The following is an 18465-nucleotide window of genomic DNA, read 5'->3' on the forward strand; positions in this document are numbered from 1 at the left end:
ATCTTCAGCTGTGGTGTGATCCAGGGACTCAAAAAATGCCATTAACTAGAGACAACTACTGCTAACACTTTTGTGCATATCCTGCCAATATCAAAGCAACTGAAGGACAGAGACATTCTGTTGCACATACATGCAATTTCTTACCTCAAGCATACTACAACTCTGCTTAAACATGTGCTTAATAATTTCAAAAGATAACTACTTTATAGATCATTCATTCGTTTGGCTAACAAATACTTAACGGCCTATTTTTTATATATTTTTTATATTTTACACGGGTAAAATCCTTCCTTTCTTCCACTTTTAAGATCATCCTGGAAATTATTATCCAGCGACAATACATACATATGGTAACACTCTCATATATGTGATAACATTCTATCATATATGTGAAAACACTCACTGCTTTGATTTAATTTCCTTTATGTCCTTCAGTGAACCGCACCATCTGCAACCCAGTTTCTTTTGGCTCTGCTTTCTTCCCTGATTTTTTTTCCTTAAGATTTTTACAGTAGCTTCCTCAGTGGCTTCTCTGCTTTACATTTGACTCTCTGTAGTTTATTCTCAGCAAAGCAACCCAAATTAACCTTTTAAAATGCCAGATTACATTTTTTTGTTTGTTTGTTTTGTTTTGTTTTCTTCACAATCCCCCAGTAACTTCCCATCTCTTTTACAGTGGCCCATGCACCCTGTGTGATCTGGTTCCTGGCTTTTTAAACCTCGTTTCCACGGTTTCCCTTTTTTTGCTAACTCATTTCAGCCACCCTGCTGGCCTCCTGTTTTTCTCTTACTACTAAGTGTAATCTTCCTTTAGGGTCTTTGCACTTACAGTTTTCTCTGATTATGTATTTTTCCTGTGAGTCTGTTGCCTTTATCAAACTGTAAGCTACTTGTATCTGTAGCACCCGGGACAGGGCCTGGCCAAATAGGCCCTCAAGTATTTGCTAACCAAGTGAATGAATGGTCTATAAAGTAGTTATCCTTTGAAATTATTAAGCACATGTTTAAGCAGAGTTGTAGTATGCTTGAGGTAGAAGAAATTGCATGTATGTGCACCATTAATGCCTCTGTCCTTCAGTTGCTTTGATATTGGCAGGATATGCACAAAAGTGTTATCAGTAGTTGTCTCTAGTTAATGGCATTTTACATTTAATTTTCATAGTTTTTCTGAATATTTGGGTAATGAATATGTATTACAATTATTAGGAAATTTTTATTACATTTTCAAAAACAAAATATGAGAACTAGAAAGATGCTGTGGTTCACTGAAGGACATAAAGGCAATTAAAGCAGTGAGTGTTATCACATATATGATAGAATGTTATCACATATATAAGAGTGTTACCACATGTATGTATTGTCACTGGATACTAATTTTAAGGATGATCTTAAAAGTGAAGAAAGGAAAGATTTTCCAGTGTCTCACTATAACTTTATCTTCAGAATATACACTTCTGGATCATTTAGAATTAAGAATTCTAGTAACTGAGTCCTCTTAAACATTGCCCACTAAATTTTAACAGAGCAGAGGAAAACTTTGTGGTGAAGTTCTGGGAGGGCCTATTCTCTATCTGCTGTCTCCTTTGTCAGACTCTCAATTATAACTGTTCCAATTGCTGATGATCTTTTATGCTCCTAAAGTATAGATGGTGGCTTTTTTAGGACCAGGATTGTATCTTTTCCATCTTTGGGTTCTTACTGCCTAACCTAGTTGTTGGTATATAATAGGTACTTAATAAGTGTTTGATGGATAAATGTTGTTGTTGTTTTCAATTGATCAGTGATAGTACTAGTTTCTCATGGGTATCTTTTTTTTTTTAAATTTTAAGATTTATTTATTTATTTTAGAGAGATAGAGTGTGAACTGGCAGAGGGAGAGGGAGAATATCTCAAGCAGACTCCCTGCTGAGCTCGGAGCATGCCTTGGGGCTTGATCTCATGATCCTAAGATTATGACCTGAGCTGAAACCAAGAGTTGGACGCTCAGCTGACTGAGCCACCCAGGTGCCCCATCATGGTTATCTTTATTAGAGAAAACCTTTTGCTTGGGTAATAAATTCCCCAGTGCTATAGATAAGTGAATGTGGTAGTTAGGTTGTTGGTGGGCAGGAGGAAAGAGGAAAAACAAGAAAGAAAAAATGGAACAATGATAGACTATTCCATTCAAAAAGATGAATACACACATATATCAAATGACAAACTATATGTTTGTTTTTATTTTTAATTGGACAGTGATTTCATTGGTTAATTTTCTTAGTGACATGACTTGTTCTTACTCATGTTGAATTAGGAAAGCATTTTAGCCTCAATATTATGATAAACTAGATGTATAAATGTCAGTGCTAATAGCTTAGTATTTTATTTTAGTCTTCTACAAATTGATGCCTATGGTATCTGGATATTTTTTGGCTTGTTCTTGTAAATAAGGTCTCAGTGATGTTTAAGGAACAGCAGCTTGTGGCCAGAAAAGAAAAAAGCTCCATATTATCCAAGCTAAGCAATATAAATGAGACTCAGAAATCCCCTACTAGATCACAAATCTCCAAGAGAAAGATCTCTTGAGCCTGCAAACTAAAGACCTTCAATATAATTTTAAATTAAGCCTTTTATGTAGTATGAGAACATTTTTTAGTTGATAATCAATTGCCACTATTATGTAGGTTTAGTAGATTTACAAATTTGCAAGTTTTTACAAGTCAGTTGGGTCCCTTCCTCAGGAAATCAGTTCAAGTTTTTTTTTCCTATATTGCCTCAAAGAGCCTAGTTGTCCTTAAATCCTGCAAATATATTTGCCTTATAATTTGACGGCATTGAGTCAACACCCTTATAGGGTCTGTAGTGTTGTAAAAGAGAAACTGTCCAATAAAGGATCATATTTGAAAAAATAGACTGTGCTGGATAGAACCGGTATTGGCCATGAGTACCGTGCTTTGCTTTAAAGCACTTATACCTATTCAAGGAAATATTCCCTTACTGAGTGCTTTCAAAATGTATACTTTAGGTTTGGAAAGCAACTGAGATGTATCTTTGTGAAATTAAGCCATGGTTTCAAATAAAGTAAGCATGCAACAAAATATTGCTACCTTTTGGCATAAAATTAATTCTGTATTTGTGTTAACATTAAAGTTTATAGAGATTGCAGAACTATTGTAATTATTAAAGCAATTAAATTGTTTCAAACTAAATATGCTTGGGTAAGTGCATCTTTCAGTTACAGTTGACCCTTGAACAACATGGGGGTTTGGGGTGCCAATTCCCTGCATAGTTAAATCCATGTGTAACTTTGGCTCCCTGAAACATAACCACAAACAGCCTACTATTGCCTGGAAGATTTACTGATAGCATAAACAGTCAATTAACACATGTTTTGTTTGCTATGTGTATTATATACTATATTCTTACAATAAAATAAGGCAGAGAAAAGAATGCTATTAAGAAAATCACAAGGAAGAGAAAATACTTTTACAGTACTGTACCGTAAAAATCCACATCTAAGTTCAAACCCACGATGTTCAAGTGTCAACCATAATCATTATGTTTAAACATGTTATGCTAAGTAGATCTTTTTTGGGGTCTCATCAATGTGCCTGAAGCTGTAGGTAATAAGAATGATAGCTTTCATTTTTCAAGCACTTTTCATGTGCTGGTCATTGTGCATCATCTATGCCTTCACTCTCAAATAACTCTACATATGGTAGGGGTGTGTGTGTCTGTGTATATACACACACACACACAATATATATATATATTATATATATACACACACACACGTAATATATATTACATGTGTATATATACATGGTTAGTCTCAGTTTTTAGCTTTATAGACTCAAGCGTAAAACGGTTAAAGAAATTGCTCACAGTGACACAGCTAGTGTCTAAGCTGGGAAATAATTTTGGAAAGTAAGTCAAGTTTAAACATGTTAATGTATTATTTGACTCTGATACTGAGTTTTATTCTCTGTTTTTGTTCACTTTTCTAGTTGATTTGGAACATATGCGAACCGTAAAACCTGAAAAACACTTACGGTTTTGCCAGGAAAATGGTTTTAGTAGCCACTTTGTCTCAGCAAAGACAGGAGACTCTGTAAGTAAAATAATGAATATTGAATATTATGAGCGATCTTTTGTTTAGTAATAGTATTCACAGGAAGTACACTTCCTAGGCTTAACTTTTGGAATAAATTAATTCCTATTGAAGACATAAAATAGATAAAATGTTTATTCTGTTTATATTACATTTATAATTCATTTAACCTAAGTTTATGATTATTTTATGGAATTTAAAAGTATGAGAGAAAAAGAACATGTATCAAAAAAAAAAAAAAACAAAGAAAGAAAGAAGGTAGAAGTCACCCACTATCTCAGCATCTGGAGATTACCATTCACAACCTCATATGGTTCCTTACAGTTTTCTGATGCTCACAAATGCTCGTGCTGTTGCTGTCACTGCTAGTGAGTCGCATTCACTGAATGCTGCTTTGTGACTTGCGCTGTGCTTCTCCTATTATGTCTGTGCTATAGAGGAGTCCTAGACAGTTTATGTCGGGGGGTCCAGCGTACACAGCTGAGTGGTGGGGATAGGATTTGTAAACCTGAGTAGTGATGGTCCAGGGTTATTAACTGCACTAAAAACTTATTTAAAAAATTAAGATCATAAATATAGAAATAACTTGGTGTTTTAATTTTTTATTTAATATATTTGTGAGCAGAAAATTTGACCATGTCATTTGATACAATTAAAGAGATTTAATAATCCATTAGATTTAAGTACATTTAATAATCCATCCTACTGCCAACATTGTATTAGTGCCATTTCACTGTGGTGTTTTTTAAACATCCAGGATTTTTTTGTTTACTCTTAAATCTATGTTATTTTGGTAGGCCAAAAAAAAAAAGAAAAAGAAAAAAAGAAAAAAAGAAAGGTACCTTGGTGCTTGAATTTCTTTGATTGCTATCAAGGTTGAACTTTTAAAAATTTCATTACCTATTTATTTTCTGATTATTTTCAGAACTTTCCTCCAAGATAATAAAAACATGGGCACATACCCACACATGCCATTCAAAAATGTATAAAATCAGTATTCCTTGATAAATACATGGATTGGGCTTCTACCCTCACTTATCTTCCTAGGGATCTTCTGTCATTTTTGAATTATTTTATTTTATTTAATATTTATTATTATTTTTAAGAGGGAGAGAGTGAGTGAACATGTGAGTGGGCAGGAAGGGGTAGAGGGAGAGGGAGAATCTTAAGCAGGCTCCATGCCCAGTGTGGAGCCTAATGCGGGGCTCTGTCTCACAATCCTGAGATCATGACCTGAGCTGAAATCAAGGGTCGGAAGCTTAACCCACTGAGCTACCTAAGTGCCCCTAGAATTATTTCAGCTTCCAATAATTTCGCTTGTGTTTAACCACTCCATATTTTTTGTGTACTTATGTTGAGCCATTCTTAAAAATTCTTGTTATTTTCCTTTGAAATGCAACTTTGAAATGGTTTATTCTTGTGGAATCACTGAGACTTTAGTCATCTCCATCTTCAGCTTATTTTCCTCATCACCTGGGGGGTTGAGCTCCTGATTGTACTTTCTCTGATACTACCTTTATTGTAATTCTTAAAGTGATTCCAGTATCTTTGTTTGTCCTCCACCCCTCCTCAGCCACTCACTCCCAGGCTTTGACATTACAGATCACAACATCTCAATGTCAGACATCCTAATCACTGACCACCCTCCTGTCTTTCCAGCTCATACCCCTGAATGCCCTAGTCCAGACAATCTGCAGTCCTGGCAGGACCTGCTAGATGCAGATCTTAACATCTTTTTAATGTCCCCAGCCTCCTTTCATGTCCTCATTTTCCTGTTTTCCTAACTTAAATCTCTTGGCCAATCAAAATCATTGCCATATGTAGGGGCACCTTGGTGGCTTAGTGGGTTAAGCCTCTGCCTTCAGCTCAGGTCATGATCTCAGGATCCAGGGATCGAGCCCTGCATCGGGCTCTCTGCTCAGCAGGGAGCCTGCTTCCCCCTCTCTCTCTGCCTGCCTCTCTGCCTACTTGTAATCTCTCTCTCTCTGTCAAGTAAATAAATAAAATCTTAAAAAAAAAAATCATTGCCATATGTATACCCTCAATTCCCTTTCCTCACTTTGACTTTCTCAGATTCACTTGTCTAAACCTTAACTCTGGTTTAAACCAAGCTCCTGCTGTTTTGTGGCAGCACCCAGGTATTTGAACATGATCAGAGAGAAACAGAGGTATGCTGGAGGTTTCACTTAAAATTCACAATCACTAGCCTGAAGGGGGGTCTTAATGCTGCTCAGTGATTATACCCCATGTCCATAGGCCATCATCACTCCCTCTCACCTTGATGACTGTTTTCATAACTTCTCTTCTCTCTTCAGATCTTCAACATTTCCTCATCCATTCTCTGAGCTGATGACCTTGTTTTCCATTCTATAGAAGTCTGAAGTCAACAGAAGAAAACTGCATAGTCTTGCCACCACATTTACTCCCATTCTCCTTGCTCCCTGTCTCTGTTCCCATATCTTCTGTCTTCTGTCTGGTTACTGAAGGACAAACCGTCCATGCTCCTGGTTAGGGCCCACTCCTCCATTGTGCATTAGTCCCATTTCTCTTGGCCTAGGAATGGACATTGATTGCTCAGCAATTCTCTCTCCATCCTGTATCATCACTTTTTTTTTTTTCTGTCTACTGGATTATTCTATCATCACAGAAAATGCTATGACTTACCTAATTTTAAAAACAAGAAATCCCACAATTTTCTCTAGTTGTTGCCTTCTTTCTTTCCCCTAGTTCCAGTGGAATGTGTTTTGAAAGAGTTGTCTCCAGTTTTCTCTTTCTAGTTTCTCTTGAATAGTTTCACCTGGACTTTTTCACCCAGTATTTCACCCATACTACTGTTATTATAATCACCAACGACCTCATTTTTGCTAAATGCAGTGGTCAGTTCTTAGTCCTCATCTTACTTAGTTGAAGCATATAAAATAGTCAGTCACTCTTTCTTCTTTGAAATACTGTCCTCACTTACCTTCCAGGATACTACACCCCCTGGTTTACTCTTACCTCACTAGCTACTCTCTCATTTCCTTTTGCTGATTCCCTCTCACTCCATCTTCTGAATATTGGAGTGCCTTAGGGCTCAGTCCTTGGTACCTTTCTCTAAACTTACTCCCCAGTGACCTCATTTAGCCTCAGGGCTTTGACCAGACCTCTTCCCTGAACTCCAGCCTGCCCAGCACCTCCACTTACATGCTAATAAGCAGCCCTAGTCTTATCCAGGTTCAGAACTGAACTCTTGATAGTCTCTCCTGAAATCTCCCATAGTCTTCCCCAGTTCAATAAATGGCAGATCTTCTGCTAATTGCTAAGGTGGAGAAAATTTTAGAATCCTTCTTGACTTCTCTCTTTCTTTCATACCCCACATTTGTCTATTGCTAAGTCCTGTTGGTTCTTCTTTCATGATATATCCAGAATCTGGTGACTCTTTCTAATCCTCTCTACTGCTACCACTTTGGTTCAAGCCTCCATCTCTTACATTAGCGTCCTTGCTGGCTTCTCTTTTTGTACCCTTTATCTTCTGTAGTGAGAATATTCAATATCAGAATCAGATTGACCCTATTAAAATAGAAGTCACATCAAGCCACCTTCCCAGGGCTTCCATTTAACTCAGAGTAAAAGTCAAAGTACTTCCATAGCCTACCAGATCTTATGTGATATGTGTACTCCGTTAATCTCTTTGCTTATTTTCCTTCATAATCCCCCACTTTCTCTCCATTCCAACGTGCTAGCTTTCTCATTTTTCTTGAATGTTGACCATGAGTGAACTATCATATAAAATCCCTTTTAGGATGTAAATGGCATAAGCCTTTTGGAGGTATGTATCTTTTATTTTAGAAATCAAAATTAGTTGCAATAAATATTCAATAAGCATGAGATAAGTAGGGGTAAGAATATGAAAAGACACTTATGAAACAAAGACAAGTATAACATTACAGTCAGTGTCTGGGTTGGAGTCCTGGGAATTCTAGTGAGCTCAGCATAAGCAAAGTATTTATGAAAGGCTGTTTATAGAAAAGTACTTTTGATTTCTGTTTAAGGATAACACAGTATACTATTCCTTTACTCTGAACCAATAAAATAAAGATTACTAAGTTGTTTTGCTCAAGAGATATGGATCATTCATTGAAATTGATGAAAGCCACAAAGATTATTAAAGGGTTAGAAGTTAAGAACTTTTAAGATAGGCTAAAGCCAGAGCAAAAGACCAATATAGAATTGGCCGTGAAAAACCTTGGTACTAAAGTACAGACTAATTTATTTTCCCCTGGACTTTTAGGAGTTTGCTATGCTAGTAGTCTTTTTTTTTTTTTAATGTGGTATCTGTAATTAATTCTTATGTTAAAATTTTTTAAATGTAGGGGTGCCTGAGGTGGCACCTGAGTTGGTTAAGCAGCTGTCTTTGGCTCAGGTCATGATCCCTGGGTCCCGGGATCCAGCCCTGTGTTGTCGGGCTTAGTGGGGAATTTGCTTCTCCCTCTAACCCTCTTCCTGCTCGTGATCTCTCTCTCAAATAAATAAAATCTAAAATAAAATAAAATTTTTTAAATGTAAATTTTTAGGGATAAATATCTTTATGTTTAGACCAATCTAGTGAATTGCATGATTTTCAAATTGTGATTTAATCATTTTAAAATTATTATACTTAAAATGTTATTGTATTTGACAGAGCTATTTTTTGAATAACCTGGTACATCATATTTTCACAATTCTTGATGTTTATCATTTTTTGGAAAGTTCAGTTTATTTGACATTAACTTAAGCATGCCTGTTTTAAATCATTTAAACCTATTTTTGTTATGTAGGTCTTCCTGTGTTTTCAGAAAGTTGCTGCTGAAATCCTTGGAATCAAATTAAACAAAGCAGAAATAGAACAGTCACAGGTGATTTTATTGAACTTTTATTTTTAAAAAACAATTTATTTCCTAAAAGACATTAATTTCACCACTGACTCCTTTAACATTTATGCACTCTCTGTACATATCCCTAAAAGCCCTAGGAATAAATTGTGTGTGTGAATGAATCAGTGTTTAGTGTAGAAGATGGAAGATGTTAACTTTTTGTTCAATTATGATACCCTTGAAACTTCATTTTGTCCTAAAATTGAGATTAATATAATGCACATTTCATCAGTAGTTAAATAATGGGTTAAGATGCTGACCATATTGTTTTGTACTTCTTTATTTAAGTTCTTCCAGGATTACTATACTACAATATTCTTTTTATATTTCATACAAAGTCCCAACAGTTTATTTAAGTTTAGTCTTAGAGTTTACTCTGTTGGGCATCCTCCATGTTCACTTTGGTAAAATATTATTTTTTCTTTGAGTCTGTGTTCTCTGTTCCTCTCTAAAACATCCCCTCTTGTAATAAGACTAATTCTTGATGTTATTTTATTGTTAATTTAATACATAATTTAATAATGGTATTAATTATAAAGGCAGTCCTTACACTAATAAATAAATATGAATATTAATAAGCATTTAAAAATACCACCATAATAGTACACAAATTCATATGTTTGATAGAATGAAAAATCAGAGTAAGAACCTAAAGTTTAAAGGTAAGTTTTTGGTTTGCTGAGAAGCAACAGATAAATTACATTTTCCCTCAATCCCGTCTACTCTGTGCCCATCCCATTTAGCTAAAAAGGTATAATTGTCTTTTCCCATCCTTATATTTTAATTTTCTCAGTGTTCTGTGTCTTATTTTCATGGTTAACTCTGTGTGTGTGTGTGTGTGTGTGTGTGTGTGTGTCTGTTTTAAAACAGAGCAAATACCAATTGAAAATTTTTATGCTGATGTGACTGTTTCTAGGACTTGATAACAATATTTGAAACTCTGGAAATCTCTTTTTATCATTTTTCAAAAGACATTTATTTCAGCACTTATTCAGATGTGTTAATTGCATAGCTCTCTACCCTTCCTGTATATCTTACCTTTTTAGTGCACCTCATCTTGTTTATTAGGCAATGACGCTATTTCAGTCTTCGGTTTGTCAGTGTGGTTTAGTTTGAATCCATTCATCTGAAGATGAGTTCACCTTACTAGAACCCTCTTTTGTTATGTTTGCCAGAATCCTTTGTGTAGAGAAGCCTCGTTCTTCTTTTCTGAATCTGATTAATTTGGTGCTTTTGCCAGTTAAATTATTGATTTTACAATTGACAGCATTTCCCTGTGGAAACATTTTCGAAAGTTCAGATTTTAAAAAGAGGTTTCTAAGGACCTACGTCTAACCCAGCAAGTCATGTTGAGCACAGTTATTTCTTTTTTTAATTGAAATCTATTTGGCATATCACATTGGATAAACTTAAGGTATACGGCATGTTAATTTGATACATTTATATATTGTAATATGATTGTCATTGTAGTGATAATTAACACCTCTATCACATTACATAGTTATCTTTTCTCTTTAGCAGTTTGAATAAGTTCTAGTTTCTTAACACATTTGATGATTATAATACAATATTGTTGTTTATTTTCACTCTACTGTGTATTGTATCTCTAGGGTTTATTTACTATTTGTTTTAGATTTGTACCCTTAAACAACATTTCGTCATCCTCCCCAGCCCTCATCTCTGGCAACTACCATTTTATTCTGTTTTATAAGTTTGGCCTTTTAAAATTCCACATATAAGTGATATCACACAGTGCTTGTCTTTATCTGACATCTGTCACTTAGTATAACATGCTCAAGGTCCACCTATGTTGTCACAAATGACAGAATGTCTTCCTCTCTCATGGCTGAGTAACACTCCATTATATATATATATATATATATATATATGTACTATATTTTTAAGAAGATTTATGTATTCATTCTAGAGAGAGAGTACATGTATGCTCATGTGGGGAGAAGGTTGGAAGGAGAGGGAGAGGGAGTCTTATGCAGGCTTCATGCTGAGTGCAGACCCTGGCATGGGGTTCGATCCCATGATGCATTAGATCACGACCTATGAGATCACAGCTTGAGCTGAAAGTAGGACTCGGACGCTCAACAGACTGAGCCACCCAGGTACTCACTCCATATATGTACTAGACCTTTTTTTATTCTTCCATCTATTGTTGGACGCTTAGGTTGTTTGTATATCTTGGGCTGTTGTAAATAGTGTTGCAGTGAACATGGGAGTGCATATATCTTCAAGTTAGTGTTTTTATTTTCTTTGGCTAAATACCTGGAAGTAGAATTGCAAGATCATATGGTAGTTTTGTTATTAATTTGTGGGGGAACCGCCACAGTTTTCCATAGTGGCTGCACCAGTGTACGTTCCCACCAGTGGTGCAAAAGTGTTTGCTTTTCTTCACATTCTCCCCAACATTTATCTCTTTATTCTTGATGTTGGCCGTTCTAACTGGTAAGTGAAAGAGGGGTTGAGAAAAAGAAGTGGGGCAGAGAGGCAAGACAAAGAGGGAAGGAGAATGCACACTTGTTTTCTGTGTTTTTTGAATGATTCCTGAAGGAATTTGGTGTAACATTTGAAGTGTTTTGTTTTGAAGTGTTTTATTTTCTGGAGAAGGAGCTAGTTGGTAGACTCACCAGACACATGGAAACTGATGCTATAGTAATTCAGTTTGTGACATAGGTATTTATAATCAGGTTATAGGGGCGCCTGGGTGGCTCAGTGGGTTAAACCACTGCCTTCAGCTTGGGTTGTGATCTCAGGGTTCTGGGATTGAGCCCCATATTGGGCTCTCTGCTTAGCGGGGAGCCTGCTTCTCTCTCTCTCTCTCTGCCTGCCTCTCTGCCTATTTGTGATCTCTGTCTATCAAATAAATAAATAAAATCTTTTAAAAAAAAAGTATGAGTGATCTAAAAAAAAAAAACCAAAAAACTTTTATAATCAGGTTATGGTCTTGGTTCCATTTAGTGATTTTTTTAAAAGATTCCGCTATTTTAGTTCTTCTAACATAGTTTGTCCCTCTTAGGGAGTTCTATAACATGAGTTACCAGCATATTTTGCAAGCTTTGTAAGGAAGAGGAAGGGGAAAAGGGAGGAAGGAAAGGGAACACAGTTCATTAATACAGCAGACGTTCTTTGCTTGTCTACTTCGTACCAGGGGCCGCAGTAGAATCTGTGGATCCAGAGAGGAATATATGGAAGTCCTTGTCCTCATGGAGCTCCCAGAACAAGTTGGGGCAGACAGCTATTTAAACACTTATGTACACTAGATGCCTTGTCCCCAGTTCCCGATTTAAGCAATAGTTGCATTTGTATCATTTATCTGTACTCTTTTTTTCCCAAGTATTCTCTTCTAAGATAGTGTAAAAGCCAGGACTAGTTGTTAACAAATGTCCTTATTTCCTATATTGTTCATGTTTTTTTGTTTGTTTATTTACAAAGTAGTCAAACCTTTAGGGAAAAAGTGAATTTCCAGTTGGTATTCTCTCAAAGGTGTAGCGTTCAACTTTTCAGGGAGAATGGCAGGCAGAGGGAGAAGCAGGCTCCCTGCTGAACAAGGAGCTTGATGTGGGACTCAATCCTAGGACCCTGGGATCATGACCTGAGCCAAAGGCAGGCTGGTGCTTAACCGACTGAGCCACCCAGGCATCCCAAGAGTCCTTAATACATTTTTAAGCCTGGACATTTTCACTTTCCAGTTAATAAACTATGAATTTCTGTTTGGTTTGAACTTGGTAAGCATTAGTTTCTCAAAAAAAAAAAATTTTTTTTCCTCTTATGTCTGAGATAGTAAACTTGCTAAAAAAATGCGCATATATATATATGTATACACGTATGTATATATATAAACGTACTACATATGAACGCATCTAGCATGGTAGTGCATCCACATAACTGTACAACTGAAGTGCCCATTTAACCCCTTATCCTAGCGTCCCTCTCTTTAGCTTTATCTGAATATTGATCTTCCTTAAGGAGATACAAGGAACTTAGATTCTTCTTGCCTAGATGTTAATCTTTATCATTTTTTCCAATCTGTTTACAAAAACTGCAGTGAGATTCTTTTCTTATCTTAAACATCACTTGTCTTCCTTGCAGAACATATTTACTCGTTTTGTACATACTATTCTGATCCTTAATACTGAACATTGCTTAATGGATTTCCTTATCATCCCATATTTTTCTTTTCCTCCTCACCTTCAAAGTGATTTTTTCATGTAGTTTCAAGATGTATAGGTGGGACTTTAGAGACCACGTAAATAAACCTTGTGTTTTTAGGTCAGGAGGTTGTGAACACCAAAATGGTAAAGTAACTTATACCCTAAGTGATGAAAGTTCCTGGAAGCATCTAAGAGCACATTATATGGAAGAAAAAGAAAAGTAGTTTCCTTTAAGTTCCTACTGTGTACAAAGTTCCATGCTTTAAAAAATGCTATAACCAGGATGCCTGGGTGGCTCAGTTGGTTGAATGTCTGCCTTCAGGTCAGGTCATGATCTCAGAATCCTGGGATCGAGTCCTGCATTGGGCTCCTTGCCCAGTGGGGAACCTGCTTCTCCCTCTGCCTGCCACTCACCCTGCTTGTGCAGTCTCTCTCTCTCTCTCTCTGATAAATAAATAAAATATTTTTTTAAAAATGCTATAACCATATTTAAGTGGTAATCTATAATTTTGTTGCACTTTGAATATGTATCAATCATAATACTCTTTAATAGTTTACATCTCTGTATTCCATGCTAGACTCTTACACATCTCGGAAAGAGAGATTATGTATTATTTATCTGAACGTCTTCAATATCTAGAATAGTGATTAACTTTGAATGAGCAGTAGTGACAAGTGTTTTAAGCCTTCAAGGTATGTTTACTCCATATCCTGAACATGACAAACTACAACTTTTGCGATGGCAAATGTGTTACTACTATCTGGATTAAGACACCATTGCAGAATTGGCAAATTGATCTTTAGTGTCCTTGCAAGAGTCCATCTCTACTCTTTACACCTTCCTGCCCAGCGCCTGGGTTGCTTTCTTGCTTACCCTCTCCATAGCTGCTGTTTCCATTTCTAATATCCACTCACAAGTAAATACTCTGACAAAGTAAGGGTTAAGCCGGTGTTCAGCCACACAGCTTCTTTCCTCTTAGGGCCATTTCTTTATTTTTACTCCATTAACTAATATCAGAGAATAATAGCAGAGTGTACTTTGTGGCTCCACAAGTAAAAGTTGGTGTTTTGTAGGTAACATTTTCTCTGAAAACATCAATGAATGGCTTGTAAACAAGCTGACGACCATGAAACCACCAACTCTGAAGTTTATGGCATGGAAATTATGTTTTTCTCCTCATAGAAAGCAAAGTTTTGAATCAGTAGAGCCTTAGTCTAACTTCCAGTTCAGAAACTTTGTACAAAGCTTTATGTCAGACAGCCAAGGCCTCCAAGAAAGATGTTGCCTTGTTAGTTCTTCATTAATTTGATGAAAATTAATGGTGAAAATCCAAGTCATTTATGTTAGTCAGTACTTCAACCAAAATGTCTTGACCACAGGTCAGTAACCTGGTTGTGTTTATAGGATAGGGTTTAAACCGACATTGTGGAGGATTAATGAGTGCTTACTGATTATGAAAATCCCTTTTCTTTATTGTAACCCATAGTTTGTCATGAAACAGTTAGGTTTGGGGAGGTCAGATAATGGTGTTCAACGTTAATATCTCATGTGGCAGTTGGTAATGCTTCTGTTGATAGCATCAGGCTGAATGCCTAGTAAATCATGAGTCTTATCCAGAAGTTAATGCTGCTTGGTAGAGAATTGGAGCCGAGCCCATCCAATGCTAATATACCATAGAATCCTCTCATTTATTATCAGTTGTTTATCTAATTTGTTATAAATATTATTACAAACAGCTACCCACATTAACATGTGTTTCTATATGTGTTAATTAATATATACTAATATGAAGAAAGATTTTCTGAAATAAGATATTTGAAATCATAAAAAATAGGATAATTTCAAGTGTAAGAAATTTGAGGGGAGCACGTTATCTCTATCATATTTGTCATACATGCTCTTTTCATCCTAAGGTTTAGAGCCATCCAAAACCTATCAAAGTAATTTTGATTTTTTATTTAGCAAAACTCCTTTAGGTATTTGAAACAGTAGTTATTATGCTTAAATACTGTATGTCAGGACTTCCTCTGGAATGATAGAAAAGTGTGTTTCGAAATTGTTTATTTCTATATGGAATTTGGAAGTGTGGAGGTGAGGGTTGTGTGGGACGAGGCAATGAACATCAAAAAGAAGTCTTTGACAAGCAATAGATATTAATAAGTGTAAATATTATAAGTGGCACATGGCTTCCCCAGATTTATGTGTTTGCTCCCCACCTTCAAAGAGAATTGATTACTCCTCCCGCCTGTATTCCCACAACATATTATAAGTCCACTAGTAAAGCTCTTACCTTGTATGGCAACTAGCTTTGCACATGTTTCTCTTCTCATTTAGTGCAGAGCACCTAGTGAACAGAGCCTGTGTAATTCACCTGTGCATTCCCAGTAGAGAGTGACTGGCACATAGAGAGATCTGCAGTAATATTTGTTGAAGAAGATGGAATTAAATACCGTTACTGTACTTTAGTATAGAAAAGCCTTGTAATTCTTTTTTGTCCTCTGAAATTCTGGGTGTTATAGGTACAATGTGTCATTGTGATACCAAAAATAGAACTCCCATTTTGTTTGGGGGGCTCAGTAGACCTGCTTCAGTAATTAAATAGAGTTGCAAAGAGGAGTGTTTCATGGATCTTCATTCATTTTCTTTCCTTTTATATGCATAAATTGTTTTTTTTTTTTTTCTGTGACATGTTTAAATTTATGTGTTTGTTTCTTTTTCTGCTTTGGTATTCCCTTCTATTTTCGGCCATTGAACATACTTTCCATTTTTTCTTTCTTTTCTTTTCCCTGCCCCTGCTTTCTTCTTCATCTTGTTTATGTTGTACGGAATTGGCAGCATATTGTCAGGGCAGAAATAGTGAAGTACCCGGAAGAAGATAATCAACATACCAACTCTGCTCAGAGTAGAATCTGTTCAGTACAGTAGTGCAGGTATTAAGGGGTAAATTGATTGCATTTGGGGGGAGGTGGGAGGGGGAACTGGTAGATGCTTTCTTGCTCTTTATTCCTTATGAGTAGAGAAGTTCAAATGATTATTGTACATGATTGGAAGTTAGTATTGTTAATTGTAAGACCTGTTTTAGAACTTTGAAAAATTGGTTCTTTGCCAGGAGACTGACAAACAAGAAATTGGAACAAATTAAAATAACATTTCAGTTACTTTCAAACATATTTGTCCTTATGGTTGTGTTTATCACATGTGCAGTGAAGTGAAGAGTGCAATGGTTATTTCATTATTCAGTCCTTCCCATTTTTCTTGAAACAGCGTGGTAATTGAAAGTATTTTTAAAATTTGCCTTGAATTACCTTTCTTTGTCTGTTTCTGTGTACAGATTTAGTAATAGAGTTGGGAATAGTGAAGGAGCTGTTTTAATTTAAATTATTACTTGGGGCATATTACTAAATTCATCATCGAAGATATTCCTTAAAGTGTGGGTTAGAGGGATGGAAAGAAGAGTTAAAAGTGTCTTTTGGTTTAAATAATTAAAAAAAACCCATGAATATGAGGTAATTTTCTAAATTTTTCATTCTATATTTTGTTAGAGTCCTTATTTATAACCCAGTAGTGAGCTCTTTGGTAGTAAATTAGGGATTTGGGAGGAAGTTATAAAAACTGGAAACGTTTTAAAAATTGGGTTACTCAAAACATTTCTCCTTTGTATGTGACTCCTATTTAACATTTACACATTTCTTACCGACTCACTGATTGCTGCAGATACTCTAAAAAAGTTATGGGTGGGTATAATGGTTTATTTAAATATTGATAAATGATGACATATTTTACTTTGAAATTATGATGTCTTGCCTATGAATTAAAATATGTGAATGATTAATTCTCATTCCTTTGCTTTAAATTATAACCAGGGTTTAATTTTTCATATTGATTTGTCAGTTATGTTTTAGACTTGTTGTAACCTCATGTTAATGTCATAAAACCAGGGAAGACTCAGTAAAGGAATTGGTCTTCCATCCTTAAAAAACAAAACCAAAAAACAAACCCAAGTCCCTCACTCCCCAACATCTCAGCTCTCCAACAGTTTGTCCTGATTGATTCTTTTAATATCAGTTCTGGCTTCATTTATGATGTCTGTCATCAGGAGTTCACTAAAGTTCAGAAAATAAAAATATACTTCAACGAGCTCTTTCTAAATGTTCTGATGTTCTGATAATAACTCTGTTTTCTTTTATGACAGAGGGTGGTGAAGGCAGATATTGTAAACTACAACCAGGAACCTCTGTCAAGAACTGTTAACCCTCCTAGGAGCTCTATGTGTGCAGTTCAGTGAGCGCACTGTACCTTTGTACCAGTGGTCCTGGCGGCCCTTCCCCACTGTGTGGCCTGGGGCCTCTAGAAGCTCTGTTATCAGTGGCCATCTCTGTAGCATTCGGTTAACACTTTCCTTCCAGCTCCCTTGGCTCCTCAGCCTGGACAGGATTCAACTTTGGGATGACAAGCTTGGAATCTAAAATGGAAAGCCCTTTCTCTGGAATTAGACTGCTTCACTGAAAAAGAATAATGTTGGTTGTCTTTACGTTCTCCCTTCTTTTTTCTCCAATGTAAACTTTTTTAGACAAATATGAAAACTATACAAGTCTTGATCAACTGCCAGGATTTTGGCACAAAATCATTCTCTCATCTGAACTCCTACCTGGCAAATGCGCTTCCGAGTGCAAACATTTAAATAAGTAATATATTTTATCTATAGATACTTCAGAAGGCATTCTTTTGCTGTCTGTTGTGAGTAAAAATATATAAAGTTGTATCCAACTGAAAATGCTTGAAATAAAGCTGTAATAGATCTATTTTTTTCATTTTTTAAAAAAGAGCCTAAATTGTTTATATTGTAATTGTAGCTCACAAAGTAGTGAGTATTTGCTGTTGTATTTTTATTACTGTGTCATGGTCATTATGTATTGTGTAACACTCAGGTTAGATGGCTTTCTGAGGTTTGATAAGTGTTCAGCTGATGTCTCCTCCAAACTGCAGAAGAGCATTCTCAGACGAGTCACTGCTAGTGTTGGATCATTGTGGGTCAGACTGTACCTGATGTTCAGATGTTCTTCTCCTGCAAATAAACTTATTTCAGTTACTTTTTTGGGGGAATTTTCTTTGGTGTCTTTCTTTTAGTTACAATAAACATAGTGTATTTGGATACAAAGTGAGGGATCATGTCATGTTTAGTAAGCTTTCAGTCTCTTAGACTTGTAGGTTATTTTGTTGGACCAATTCAAGTCCGTAGCCTCACATGTCAGGACTCCACATGAGGTGCCCCCTACCTCTCTACCTTTTTTCATCCTGATCTCCTGTGCACTTCCTACGTCT

At 36.0% G+C, this 18465-nt stretch overlaps 1 protein-coding gene across 3 annotated transcripts in view; it reads left to right on the forward strand.

The window, feature by feature from the left end:
• Window positions 1–18237, forward strand: part of RAB28 (RAB28, member RAS oncogene family) — a 104084-nt gene extending 85847 nt beyond the window's left edge. The window contains exons 5-8 of one of the 3 annotated variants that reach the window (XM_032854941.1): window positions 3984–4087; window positions 8884–8961; window positions 15979–16073; window positions 17336–17446. In XM_032854941.1, coding sequence (XP_032710832.1) covers window positions 3984–4087; window positions 8884–8961; window positions 15979–16068 — 272 coding nt within the window. In that variant the 3' untranslated portion in view covers window positions 16069–16073; window positions 17336–17446. Of the gene's footprint in view, window positions 1–3983; window positions 4088–8883; window positions 8962–15978; window positions 16074–17335 lie in introns of all 3 variants that reach the window. The other 2 variants (XM_032854932.1, XM_032854948.1) reach the window with 2 other exon arrangements.
• Window positions 18238–18465: the final 228 nt, after the last annotated feature.

Source organism: Lontra canadensis, unplaced genomic scaffold (genome assembly GCF_010015895.1).
Source record: "Lontra canadensis isolate GAN:19392208 unplaced genomic scaffold, GSC_riverotter_1.0 scaffold1, whole genome shotgun sequence".
Classification (NCBI taxonomy): domain Eukaryota; kingdom Metazoa; phylum Chordata; class Mammalia; order Carnivora; family Mustelidae; genus Lontra; species Lontra canadensis.